The sequence below is a fragment of the Netta rufina genome (genome assembly GCF_964035555.1).
Source record: "Netta rufina genome assembly, chromosome: 6".
Taxonomy (NCBI): Eukaryota; Metazoa; Chordata; class Aves; order Anseriformes; family Anatidae; genus Netta; species Netta rufina.
In genome coordinates, this window is record NC_140129.1 from 22,813,464 (window position 1) to 22,827,419 (window position 13,956).

Below are 13,956 nucleotides of genomic sequence, written 5' to 3' on the forward strand. Positions count from 1 at the left end.
CCGGGCCGTGCCTTCCCTCCTCCGCTCCATCCGTTATTCTCCACGCCCCCGCCCGGCCGTTATGCCCCCCCCCCCCCCCCCCCCCCCCCTCCTCTCGCGGGCCGCTGTGGGGAGGCGCCGCGCGGTTTTCCCCTCACAGAAGCGCCGATGGCGCGGTCTGTGTTAAGGGAAAGAGCCGCGTCCTGGCTCCATGCGTGTTCCCCGTCTTCCAGAGCAGCTCTGAGAGGGGTTAGTAAGAATATTTGTGCAAAGACAGGCTAGTGAACACGACATACTTCTCTTTTCGAAGGTTTCTTCTCTCTGCTGAGGATTCTCTTATGTAACTTGACGCTGCGGTCTCAAGAGAAGTTTTCTCTGTTTTCAGTTGACCTCATTTCAGTGAGCTAAATAAAATACGTACAATTGGTGGTTGAAGTGCTATTTCAGAATGTGCACAGGACCAGTAGATAGTTACTGGCCCAACCTCTGTTACTTAGCCCACAGAAGTTTACTGTTTTCAGAGGAAAAAAAGTAGTTCTCTTTACATGTGGAAGACAAACAACTTGTGGTTTTGCTTCTTGTTTTGCATTTTTATGCCATCATTTATTATTTCAGAAAGTAAACATACAAGAATTATAGATAAACAATAACAATGTGCTTGAATTTTCTTTTAATTTCTCAGTAGAAAGTAGAAATAAGGTCATAAATATGTCCCGAGAATGTGAAGCTTGCCAAAATATACTGTAGATACTTTTCAGAGAAAAACAGTACATATCAAGTAACTGTTGAGTCATAAAACCCATAAGTTAGTGTAAGCAGATGTTGGTTACAGCTTACATCGATGGGAAGTATATAATCACCACCCCTATAGTCACCCGCTGTCCATTTCTGGTTCAAGAACTTCCCCGAAAGCCTGTTTCTAATTTTATGGAAACCCTTTGAAATTTGGCACAGTTTACAAAAGTATGTAGGAAAAAAAAAAAAAAAAAGTCTGCCAGAGGTTTGGCCTCCAACTGTGAAAACAGACACTGCCTTCTCAAACTCCTCTCCTAGATCCACTGACCAACACCCAGAAAAGAGAATTTGCATTCTTTTAGAATACAGCAGGAAAATGAAGGTCTGTATGCAGCTCAATTCAGCTTTCGGTAACATTTACGTCTGTTGTTTTAAACTATCGGTTATTGTACGAGGCCAGGCTCTGATGTGAAAGTATTTACTTTAAAGAAAAAGGAAAGGGAAGTCTTTTCAAACGTACTGCAGGGACATTTTTTGTTTGTTATTTGGATGGATTTCAGCAGTTAACGAGAATGGGAGGATTTAATTACATTATTAGCCATTAAAGTGTACTTCAGGCAATATTAGAAATGTAATTATTCTTTGTTTCTGTCCTGCAGACCCGGCTAAAAGTAATATTTGGCGTGGTTATATGCCTTTTGCTTTCCTTATTACTTATGTGTATTATACTGCTTCCATCAAAAGGTAAGGCATTTGTAATCTACTGTAGTAGAAAACACAACATCTACAGCTACAGTAGCTTCTAAAGTTCATGAAAGTTTGTTAAATCATCTTTAGGATTGTTGTGTCAGTACTGTTATGGCTTTACTGCTATAAAGAAACATACTGACAGCTGAAATATCCTGAAGGTATGATCAAATGCCAGCAGATGCTGAAACAATGAACCCTTTGAAGTGAAAAGTACCTGAGTTAACTTTATTGTGCATGTCATATAATGTTCTTAGACAGGACTACAAAAGTAGTTCTCAGATCTCCTCATATTATTTTATTTGATAGGGGTTATAAGACTCACTGTTGTAAGACTCTCTGTTAATAGTTTTCTTTAGCTTGATGAACATGTACTTGGTTTTCAATGATATCATAATAATTATAAAATTTCTCCACCCAATTACAAGTTAAATATTTCTCTGTTGGTAGGATATGGTGAATTGTTTGTGAACATATTTAAGATTGCATTTGAAAATTAAAGCCAATGTTGGATAAAATAGGAGTGCAGAGTTTGCTCTAGTATTATGCCAGTTGTGTGTAACTGCTGATGCAGTGTGATCTGCTGAGTGATCTGGTAAAGCTTCAACTGAGTGCGGTTTGATATTTAGAGCCTGAGTGGCACTGACCTAATGGTCATTTATGCCAACAAGTAGTAGTAGAATTCCAGTTGTAGTATTTAAAGGAATTTTTTTTTCCTGTGATTAATCTTAGTGTAATATTTGTGTTGAGAGAAAGAATGGAGGTTTGTGAAGCATTCTGTTATGCATCATGTGAGGATAAATTATATCAGCAGGAGGTAGTGTTGTGAAGAGAAACCACCTCTGAATTGTGGTGACATTTACTGTCCTATGATGGGGTGCCAGATTTTTTAGCTGAAGCATGGTCAAATCTGAGCTTTCATTATTAGATAAAGGTGTGGTATCAAGCCAAACTTACTCATACCAAATCTGCATGTTTAAAAAGGATATAATATCTTAATGAAACCTAAATAAAAAAGAGCAGCAAGGAGACAAAGAGAGGGGAGAATGAGGATCAGGCTGGCAGCCTGAAGAAGTTGCTAAAGATCATGGAAGGTACTGTAAAAGGAAATGAATGTATTTTTTCCTTCTGAAGTTATCACGTACCAGCTCACTGGTCTGAGCTTCTTCAGCCTTTACAAAGAATTATTTTAATCTATAGTTTCTTGGAACGGCAACTTGGTAATTAATCATATCAAATATCACATTTAGATCCAGTAGGATGAAATAGAATTTACCTTACTTTACAGAATGCTCTTAGAAAGCGCATTTCAGACAATTATGGAACACATAATTTTGTCGAACATATCTGATTATAGCTTTGTATTCTCAGATGGAACTGCAAATGCTGTAGTTATCTATTTTATGCCTAAACCTTTTTGTATAATCTACTGATCAGCTGCAAAAGGAAGAAATATAAATTAATTTTGTGATTATAAATCTTGCAAGTCAAAGACAGACAGGAAGTAGCTACAGAGATGGAATGTTATTTGTACATTCCACCTTGACTACTGCTTTACTGAAAGGATGTGGTGATCTGGAAAGATTAATTGCATATGAGAATTATATAGACACAGGCTAAATCTCTGCTGAAGACGCCAGCAAAGAAAAATGTCATCTCTAATCCTGAAGGAAATGGAAGATATAATTTGGTTGTGTTTTTGTCTGCTAAGTTTCTAGTAATTTCATGTTCTTCAAACCTCTCAAGATATGATATCTGGTTTTGCTTTAAACATGGAAGCATATCAAAATCTGAAAACCTTTTAAAAGTTGTACTGGAAAATAATTTTCTTCTTTTCAGAGAGAAACAGGGGAGAAATACTTAGCAGTGGTTATTACGCAATTTCTGTGGGTCTGAGAAGAGTACCGTGAGCAATGGCAATATCATGAACTGCAGATGACTGAGAAATTGATGACAGGTTTTTTTACATTTCACTGAGTTAGGAATGTGTTTTGCGACTTACCCTTATAACCCAGCTATGATAACCTGACTCTAAACATTTCAGGTTATTTTCACTTGTACACTGGTGTAACTAATTGTGTTCATCAGCAGCATTAACAGAAAAGAAAATACCTGTTTGTACCTCAAAAGCAGTAACAGAACCACAGGCATCTTTTGTTCTGCTATTTTTAATGAATAGCCAGAATCCTGACTGATCAATATTTCTGTTCCCATTGCATGCTTGACGTGACACAGACCGAGACCTTGGCTCTGTGATACTATAGTGAATACAACACCATCTGCAAGGTTGCTGTCCCAGAACACTACCAGTTTTTCTTTTGTCAAGTGATTACTTACTGATTAGAAGTTCTGTTTTCTGTGTTTTGTTAAACTCTCTCACAAGAAAAAACTGAACACTAAAGGAGAAGGTATCTGCATAAAGTCAGTGACAATAGATGCTTGCAGGCTTTTAACACCAATTTTATACATGTACATGGAATACACTGAAATGCATGAATAATTACAATCATGGAATATGAAAAGCAAGTTACACTGTGAAGCAAATTAATTTATTCAGTGCACAGAATTATTCTGTGTTTTCTGATTTTTTGAAATGTACAAGAGAAATACAGAATGGCACCCTGTAAATGAATGCAAATGGACCACAAACCATTAAAATCAAGATGGTGGGGCAGTAAAGGGAAGAAAGCAAAGTTAAAACCTGGTAACCTTTCATTTCTGTGGTTGGCTCTGATATGTGCTTCTTTTTTGTATTTCGGCATATGGTTTCATCTTTGTTATTTCACAAAGAAATTAAATTCAGCAAAATAGCTTACAAAGCCTACCAACAAGCATCCAAATCACTGTCCATATAGTGATGCAGACATGTAAAGTACTTTTCTTGTTAGGGTCTATTCTGAGGTTTCAAACACTATTATTGAACTAGTCTTTAGTTACAGAAAAAAGAAGCAACAATTACAGCAAACAATTAAAGCTGCTGCTCTTAATTAAAGCATTGCTATATGTCTTCAGTTGCCTAGAAACAAGCATTCAAAACCAAAAGCAATCAAGTGAAAGTTGTGTTCAGGTTTTTTCAGTCCATGGGTAGAAATTCAGATAGAAGTGGACACATTTTGAAAATCATTAGCAGTCATAATAAATTATCACAGAATATTAAGTATGTAAGGGTGAGATGGTGAACAGAGTAAAGGTTTAAATTAAAGCTGTGAAAATTAGAGGACAGATGATACATTTGTCATACTGCTTTTCTTTTTAGTAAAAGCTCCTCTTAACCTGAGAGAAGGAACAGAGAAATTTTACCACATTAAGGTACCAACAGGAGTAAATCTAAGGCTTCTTTACACACAACTGTGGAAATAGATCTTAACCATGGATTTCTAATAGTTAATAGACGTTCAGTTAGAGAATTTAAACTGGAAGTTGGTGATAAGTATTCATTGTTCAATATAAATATAGTGGCTTTGGATTCTTCTTTGGAATTATTTTTTTCTATGTATTTTTTTTAAGTTTGCCATATTCTGTGCTTGTCATTAATCAAGGATCCGTAATGTACAATCATGGGATTAACAAGAGAAATTCTTTATATTGAACTTTTTGGAATATTTTCTCTACATATAGCAATAGCTCAGAGTTTATACTGATAGGTTTTTGCCCATGGATTGACATTCCATTTTATTTCTCACGACAGCTTTCTTCTGCATTAGTGCAGACAAGCCTAGTGTCAGTGGTCAACCTGACATGTGTATTCTACAGTAAATAATAGTCATGTAGCTGGAGAAAACATGAATTATCATTTTAAAGTAATGGAGAGAATATGAAGAAATGTTTCCCAGGAAGTGAGTGTGATCTTAGCTGAGAGAGGCTGTAATGGGGAAGTGATGGAGCATGATATGAAACCTGAGGGCAATGAGTCATGTTGAGTTTCTGGCTGTCTTCTGAGTGGCAGAGATCTACTAGACCATGTGTGAGGTCATCCCCTCTACCTCTGGTGACCATAGCAAAATTCACCTTGACTTTAAAAGAGAAAAGTATCAAATCCAGAATGCCTAGACTTGAAAGATGCCAAATTTTTTAAATTGGCCTTTCTCAGAAATGTACCTGTGTCTTTTGAAGATTAAATGTTTTGAGTAATCTTTCTCTTGTGAAGTCTGTGGAATTTCTATTATCATTATTATTTACTTTTAATTACACTTCTACAATGATTTTTTTTTCATGTCTGTGTACTTAGAAAATTTCAGCATTACCTCTTCTCATCTGGGCTGATTGTCCTTACTTTTTGTTCTGGACCCCTTCCCTAATTTAAGGTGCTTTAGTTTTTGGAAGAAATGTGGTAAAAGAAAAGCGACAAAACCAGCCACAAGGTTGTATATTTTTTAATGTCTATCTGATCCGGTTAGAGATCAAATACCAGAGCACCTGTCTTCTCTCCAGATTTATTGCCAATTTTCTTTTAAAGCACTAAATAAAAAGTGGAAGTTTGGGCACAGTCATTCATTACATTTCAACATTATTTTAACCTGCGCACATTTGTCTTTTTCTTTCATGTGACTCCTAAGAAATATATGTGGATGATGATCATTTTGAAAGTCTTATGTCCATCTTCTAACACTGGTTCATGAGGCTTTTATGATATTTGGCAGTAGGGATTTGTACGTACATACAGTTTGACTCTTTGCTGAATATTTGTAGGTCTCTATTCAGACAAATAATTGTTTCTGTTCACAGGTACACACAAGTTCACAAAACCTATGCTTAAAAAAAAAAAAAAAATTGTCCTATGTACATAAGTAGCTTTTCTTGTTTTTCCAGGATCTAAAAGTAAATGTATCTCAATGAATAAATTTCTGGGTGAAAATAATTCATCCAGTTGCTAATTTTGTGTCCCTAAAGGTGACTCCTTCAGAGGCTGAAGAACCTTATCAGAACAAAAACAGAGAATTTTCCTTTCTGCTGTGCCTGCTGCCTGCATGGTTCCAGGATTATGCTATCCTCAATATTCTCTGGTGCTTAAATTATAGAAAAGAGGAAATACTTTACAAGTAATTTTTTTTTTTATTATTTCACTTCACAGCATTGTGTTAACAAAAACTTTTTGTCTCCTTTTCAGTTGTCAACACAGATGATGATCCTAGAGCTCTTACATTGGATGATTATTTAAATGGAAACTTTCAATATAAGACATTTTTTCCTTATTGGGTGTCAGGTAAGTAAAACCTTTTCTCAAAGATACATAAGCCTTTCTAATATGTATTTCCTGGCTGATTTATACAGACGAAGAAATGTATTTTTCTTCCAGACTGTGAATGAATGCTAAATATAAAATTAAACAATTTGCTAGTCAAAACTTAAAGTCAAGCTTACTCTTCTGTCAGTCATTCTAGAAATTCCCAGTATCTGATGTTTCAACACAAACGTTTAAGTCAAGCCTAAACTATCATTTTACAGAGGCTTTTGGTGATTTATTTCTTTTACTATCATACTTACTGCAGCATGTGAAATAAATATGTCAATGTGTCAGTCATGTTCAAGGCATTTCTCTTTTTTTGTGTTTGTCACAGCATACTTTCTCTTACCATTGGTAATAATTGAGGTAGCCTGTCTTACAGGCCCTGTTCTTGTTTTCAGTAGTACCTAACTCTGCAGTGAGCCCAGCTGTTCTTGTTTCTTATTTATGGAAATGCAGACATTGCTGAAATTCCAAGTTCCAAGGCAATGCATGGAAATTAAAGATGACTTTCTAAGCAAGTTCCTTAAGGTAGAGGTAGACATGAAGTTAATTGCTGCTGATATATGTGTCAGCGCATAGCTGAAATACGACTCTTGTTATCACTGAATTGCAGCAGCACCAGAAAGTTTGAGCTAGAATGGGTTACATTCTAGTACATGCAGCACTCCTGCTCATATCTCTGCACTGCCTCAAGCAGTTATTCTCTGAGTAGAGACAAGAAACAAAATGCCCATTCACATAGAATCTTATCACGTTAGTTTAAACCCACAATTTTAGAACTGAACTAAAGCTCTTCAGGACATTGCTAGCAGCAGTTCAAGTTTCACAGTTAGCAATTTGAAGTATGTAGCCATCACTTACATGATTTAAAAATTAGGTCACCATTTGTTAGAATTCTGTCTGAATTCAGAAGTATGTAGGCAGCATATCACCTAAACCTGATATTCTCCTTCCCTCTTTATATCCTCGTCACTTAAACTTATCTTTCCTCTCAACATTCACAAAACTCACACAAAAGTCATGCCATAGATTCCATAGATAGTCATGCCTACAGCGTTCCATATGCCTACTTTCCTACTGAAGCAGGGAGTTGAAATTGAATAGCTCTTCCTAAGGGGGCCTGAGATCACCTCAAATGCTTTTACTCAAATCACATAAGCGTTCTCTAAATATCTGAGGGTGATCTAATTTTCCTCCAAATTAAAACCTTACACAATGTTTCAGGCTTCTTTTAAATTGTTAAAGACTCTGTCTCTTTAGCTACACCAAATACGTAATTTCTTATTTCTGTTTAAAGTAATGAAAACAACGATGTGAAACTAAAATTCTGATCGTCACACTCTGCCAAACTATGGCTCATGTCTCGAGCATAGGTAAGGTTAAATTCAATTCTCATTGGAGGCCACTCACCTTCACTGTGTAGGATCTGTGTGAGTAGGGGCAGAGTCATTTATGTAGTGTCACTTACATGGTACAGCTCTGTACAAATGAGAATGTGCTGATGAAATTATAAGCAAGGATCTTAAATGCTTTCTTTATAGTTTTTACATGGTGATACTAGTCTTCTAATGTGTCTGTCCCTGATATTCTTGATCTGATATTACTAAGAATAAAATGTCATTGAATAATGAAGTTAACTAGATGATTCTGTGTGCAGTGTAAGATCTTGAGAACATAATCAGAAACCCTGGAGACAGTTGTATAATTCTGTACCTTGGCATCAATAGAAGAAAAACATTTTTAATGTAGATGCCAAAAGATACTTGCTCAAAATCTATTAATGACAAAATCTATTAATGACAAAAACAGTGAATACTTTCATAAACCGAAATGTTCTACAATATCTTCTATGCAAGTTATCTTGTTTATCTTGTTTTTAAAGATAATGAATATCTTCATCAGTCTGCAGAAGATGATATTATTCTTTACAACGTTGAACTGAACTACCTAACTACTATCATGACTAATAGCACAATGGTATGTACCTTTTCAATGAATAAAAAGACAGCACAATGCATTTTTTTCAAGTATCTCTTTAGAAGTGAGTAGATTAAAAACTGACTCATCAATTCCTTATTTAAAGTTTTTACTAGAATCTAATCTACATCTTAATCTTTCAGAAACAAGTTAATGCTTCAAATTATGTGTTGTCATCAGACAAATACTTCATGGCTCTGGAGAGCAATTATTCAAAGGTAATTATTTTAATATATTGCTTAATGAAATGTTTGGTTTCATTCGGTATTTTGTTGATTGTGGTTACTAAGCATAAATATTTGTTTTTTCTTTTTTTTTTCTTGAATAAAGTGGAAGGCTGTGAACAGACAGCTGATGATTTTTAATTAGATTGTCCTTTTCCAGTTTAATAATACTATTTTTTTTCTTGCAGCTGTGGAGATATTCTTATACAGCATCATACCACATTTATGATCTCATTTATGGGTAAGGCCTGATATTTCTTACAGAGAACTATGGCAAATACTCCGTAGTGATGTGTTTGGAAGCATTTTACTGAAAAACTCTATTCTATCAATGTGCCTACTCACTGCTTAGCTTTTACTTGAATTTGTTACTTGTTTGCTTAATGATTGTTACCTATTACTTCTGCAAAATCAAGAAATTCTTTGAAATAAATGGCCTCGGAGAAAATCTTACAGTCCTTTCATCTATTCATCCAGGTATCTGCATTGGTTTATATTCTATGCCCTAAAACTTTGACTGCTCGAGATTCTCATCTTTTTTTTCTTCTTTGCATAAATTTCTCCCACCCTGTCTTGGCTGCTTTAGTCCACTTCAGTCTCACACCAGATGTCTCCTTGCCCTTCTGTTTTCTAATTCGTCCTTATTCTGGTTAATTTAATGCTCAGCTTTCCTAAAATCTCACATTTTCTTCAGTGATCTTGTAACAGTCCGTCTTGGGTTCCCCAAAAACTTACAGCTCCTCCCATGGCATTTGGTCTTTTTCCCAAGATCTTCCGCAAACCACTCCTCTTCTGCTTTCTACCGAAGTCTGAAGGAGGCCATCTGCCTCCCCAGTCACCTTTTTATGCCAGAAGTTGTAGCATGACCAAATGCTTCTTAGCTTTGAGCAACAGGGACTGCACTGAGCTGCTACATTCTTGGGAAACTTTTTGCTCAAGGTGACAGGATTACTACTAGCTACTGTAAGTACAGAGGTACTGCATGTGGCTCTGTGATCCTTAACAAATGTTCTAACTGCTGCTGTTACTCTTGCTTCAGCATGTTATATCCTGGGAACTATCATGTGACCGCTGAGTTCACATTTCCCAATGACTTGCTGAGACTATAATGAAGATTGCAAGTAGAGAAAATGCCTGTAGATGTCTACATGGTATTTAGGAGGAGATAAGGCTGCCTTCTTTGGCTGTTGCATATATTTTCAAAGGGTCGAGTTGTTACCCCTTGCCAGCACTAGTGCACACAATCACATTGCTGCATGTCTGACTGCCTGCTTTAATTTTGCATTGCTCATTAAACAAAAAACTGTTAGAAAATATAGCTCTTCATGAATTTTACATGAATGTACAGTATAACGATCCATTTGCACTGTGAGCAAAAAAGCCATTTCAACTTTTTTCCTTTTTTTAGTGGTTTTGTAACAGAAAACCAGCTTCCACATAAAATTCAGTATATATCCTGGTCACCCGTTGGACACAAATTGGTCAGTAAAGATAACAAAGCTCTAGAATCATTTTGCTTTATGGGACTAGAAGACTTTTATTTGCCTTTGGTTATTGCTTTGTTAAGCCATATTTTTGAGAAGCCCATGTGTACCAACCTTGGTTGAACAAGAACGATAAAGATGGTTTTAACTTGCTAAATATTAACTTGTCTGTGTTTCAATAAAAGAATACACGTTCCTCAACTACAACGTTGGCTAGTTTTAGTTGGCTAGTTAGTCTCTTATCAAGCATTGACCAACATAATATCGGATTAAATTCAGTTTCAATGCCTGAAAAATGATGTGCTTTCCTTTGACACCATACAATATTATTAGTTTAATATGGAGATTTAAAGATCCCATATTTAAATCTCTTCTCAAATTTTTATTCTAGGAAACATCTATCAGATTCTAAGTATTACAAAAAATGTTCCCATATTTTTTGAATAACTACTTGATAGTATTTTAAAATAATTTTAAATTACCTAAAGAATATAGTTACAAGTTTGAATATGTTAGTTATTCTTGGTTCCAAAGTATCAGCCCAAGTTGGTGGTTTCAGAACTAGTTGCCCAGTATTGTCTAAATATTTGTGCATGAAATTACATTTAAACATCATATTAATTTCAGAAAACTACCAAGAAAATACACAAAATATGAATGGAAAATGTATTAGGAAAATATATATACATATTTTTGGGGGGGGGGGGGGAGGGGTAAGGAAGGAGTATTATGTCTCTCTATCAAATGAAATATTGCTATTTCCTTTGTCGAGAATTCTGAAAACAAAACACAGTGATAATATTTTCCTGATAAAGTACTTATAGTCTGTAATGTTTTTATGCAATTCCCCTTATATTGTTTCTCAAGAGTTTTAGGAGTTTTATTATTCATTTAAATAATCAAATAGTTAAAGTGTTACACTTTTGTTGCTAACTAGTGTTTATAGCTTCAAGACAAATAATTTTCTAAGAAAGTCATGTTTCTGATTCAGTTTCTTAACCACAAATCCCTTCATTTGGTTTAAATGTAGAGATATGCAAGGGCTGCAAGCACTTCTTGCAAGAACTCTCTTTTAGTGACTAAAAAAAAAAAAAAAAAAAAGCCCGAACCAGCCCAAACAGATTCATCTTTTTCTCATCTTACATCACACAGGCCTTTTGACAGATTTAGAAAAGTTTGATTGTTTTCTTCTGAGTCTTTTTGTATTTGTTTTTTTTCTTCTAATTTGGTGGCACCAGAAGGAAAAGTCACAAGGATACTTTGTCTACCTGAGGGTAGACACAGCAATCTGAATGAGTTTCAGAGATTTTATTTTCATGCTTTTCCATACCAAAGCTAGCCACAGAATTCTCTGAAGTTTATTAAGATCAAGGGATTTGTTCAGGATTTATTCTGGCATATTTGAACATAGAATTTTTTCTGTAATGTAAAATTTATTTACAGAAGTACTTACTCTTGTGCAATTTGCAAAGGCTTTTAATGTAGAGTTACTAAAATAAATATTTATTATTTTGTATTCACTGATTAAGTCTTCTTGTTGGTATAATTAGTAGTGTTGACTGCAAAATCTTTGACTCAGACAACAACTCCTGTTGTTGGTGCATGAACTCATAAGAAATATATTCTTGTCTTTAGGCATACGTTTATCAGAATAATATATATTTGAAACAAAGTCCAAGAGAGGCACCAATTAAATTAACTGGTGATGGAAAAGAGAATGAAATATTTAATGGGATTCCAGATTGGGTCTATGAAGGTAAGTACATCTCAAAGAGCAACAACTAACATGTTGAGTGTTTTGTCTGAATTATTCAATTTTCTAGATCCATTCTACACCATCTGTGATGATGCACTGTTTCTAGAGCCCTAAGGATTACTTACTTTACTCTGTTTTCTGGCATGTTAGGATTGCTAGGAACTGGCAATGACTTCTTATTTTGGGGAAAGGGAAGATGAGAAGGGAATCACATATATTGAAACTGTTTTAAGTAGGTGTATACAAATCACTACCTCCTTTTACAAAGCAGCCAAGGAGCATTCAGAAACTGAAGTTTACAAATGCAAATTAGAAGATTTTTTTTCTTTCACATATAACATATTTCATACATTTCACATATTTATTTCATATAATTAGTCCCTATCTATGACATGTTTTCTTGTTTTTATCCATGTCCCCACTGCACGTATAAGCACTGCTCATGTGCTCCTAAGAAAGGTCTTCCAAAGGTTGGAGGCAGCATGAGATAAAATGTTGAATAATGATACTGAAAGTATATGTAGTAAGCGATGGAAATTGGCATAATGAATTGATTACGGAGTTAACCTGCCTGTAAACAGTGAGAGGGGAGAACTGGGGTACAAGCAAGCTGTGAAGAGGTTTGTAGAACAGAAGGAACATGATTTGCTTAATGCTATTAAAAAAAAGGAGAATTAGTGAGGCTGAGTCAGTCATTGTTTAGAGCCATAGAGGAGTGTGAGGCACTGGCAGAGAGACAGGATTAGATCTTGGCTTGGAAGGGAGAAGAATCTAGGGAGTTACAGAGAAAGAGAGAGATGTGGAAATTTATACACAATGGAACTTTGTAGATGAATGTGTTTGCAGATGAGATTATCCCAGTGACAATAGGTACGGAGAGCTATTCCCAAAACAAAAGCTGAAGAAGTGGTGAGATGGATTTTCCAAAGGATTCAATTTATTATAATAGTAAATAAATACCTGTGGGATTTACCAAAATGAGAGCACTTGGAAGTGTGTGCCATGGCTTTATTTTAAAGTAAACTATTATCATCTTTAAGAGTACACGTAGCTATACAAACTAGAAATACATTTTCTGCCAGTGACTGCAATTTGCATTCATACTGTATGACCGAAATCCTGGTCTTTAGTTACTGAAACTATATCAGAACTTTACAAATTAGGCATCGTTCTGCTGCATACGTGGTGACTGGGCATTAAGCTTTAATTGAAGATTTAATGTTGGCTCATTATTTGGCACGTCAGTACATCCAAAAAAAGAAAAAAAAAAATGTAAAACCCAACCGAGTCAAATGGGATTTGTGTGAACTTATTGGGAGTTCTCTACGCCTTTCTTTGAAATACATTGCAAAATCTTGATGCAGGATTGGATCTTGTTATTTGTTTAGTAGAAGTCTTTCTATATGTCTAGGTTGACAAGAGTAAAATGATGTAATAGATCAGAAGATACATTACACTGATAAGCAATCAAGAGTGATTTTTTTTCCCTCAGAGGAAATGCTAGCAACAAAATATGCAATGTGGTGGTCTCCGAGTGGAAGGTATTTAGCATACGTACAATTTAATGATTCCGACATACCAGTTATTGAATATTCATATTTTGGTGAGGACCAGTATCCCAGAAAAATAATTATCCCGTACCCAAAGGTATGTTTCTTATTCTTTTGACATATTTCCTGAGATGTGATAACTGTAACATTAACTATGCTTTAAAAGTATTTGTATTTAAATAGTTAAATCCATTGTGGCCTAGATTAATGGAAAAAACAACAACAACAACAAAAAAAACTTGGGACAAGCTCTGAAAAGGTATGCCCATGCTCAATA

General features: G+C 35.3%; 1 protein-coding gene across 2 annotated transcripts in view; it reads left to right on the forward strand.

Moving 5' to 3' along the window:
• The first annotated feature begins 1,047 nt into the window (after window positions 1-1,047).
• The window catches only part of FAP (fibroblast activation protein alpha), a 37,430-nt gene continuing 24,521 nt past the window's right edge, over window positions 1,048-13,956 (forward strand). For both annotated transcript variants that reach the window (XR_014618551.1, XM_084288957.1), the window contains exons 1-9: window positions 1,048-1,096; window positions 1,374-1,458; window positions 6,569-6,664; window positions 8,571-8,665; window positions 8,809-8,883; window positions 9,078-9,130; window positions 10,298-10,370; window positions 12,009-12,129; window positions 13,622-13,776. Coding sequence is in view for 1 of the 2 variants with exons in the window: in XM_084288957.1 (XP_084145083.1) it covers window positions 1,091-1,096; window positions 1,374-1,458; window positions 6,569-6,664; window positions 8,571-8,665; window positions 8,809-8,883; window positions 9,078-9,130; window positions 10,298-10,370; window positions 12,009-12,129; window positions 13,622-13,776 (759 nt within the window). In the remaining variant the exon portion in view is untranslated. The remainder of the gene's footprint in view (window positions 1,097-1,373; window positions 1,459-6,568; window positions 6,665-8,570; window positions 8,666-8,808; window positions 8,884-9,077; window positions 9,131-10,297; window positions 10,371-12,008; window positions 12,130-13,621; window positions 13,777-13,956) is intronic.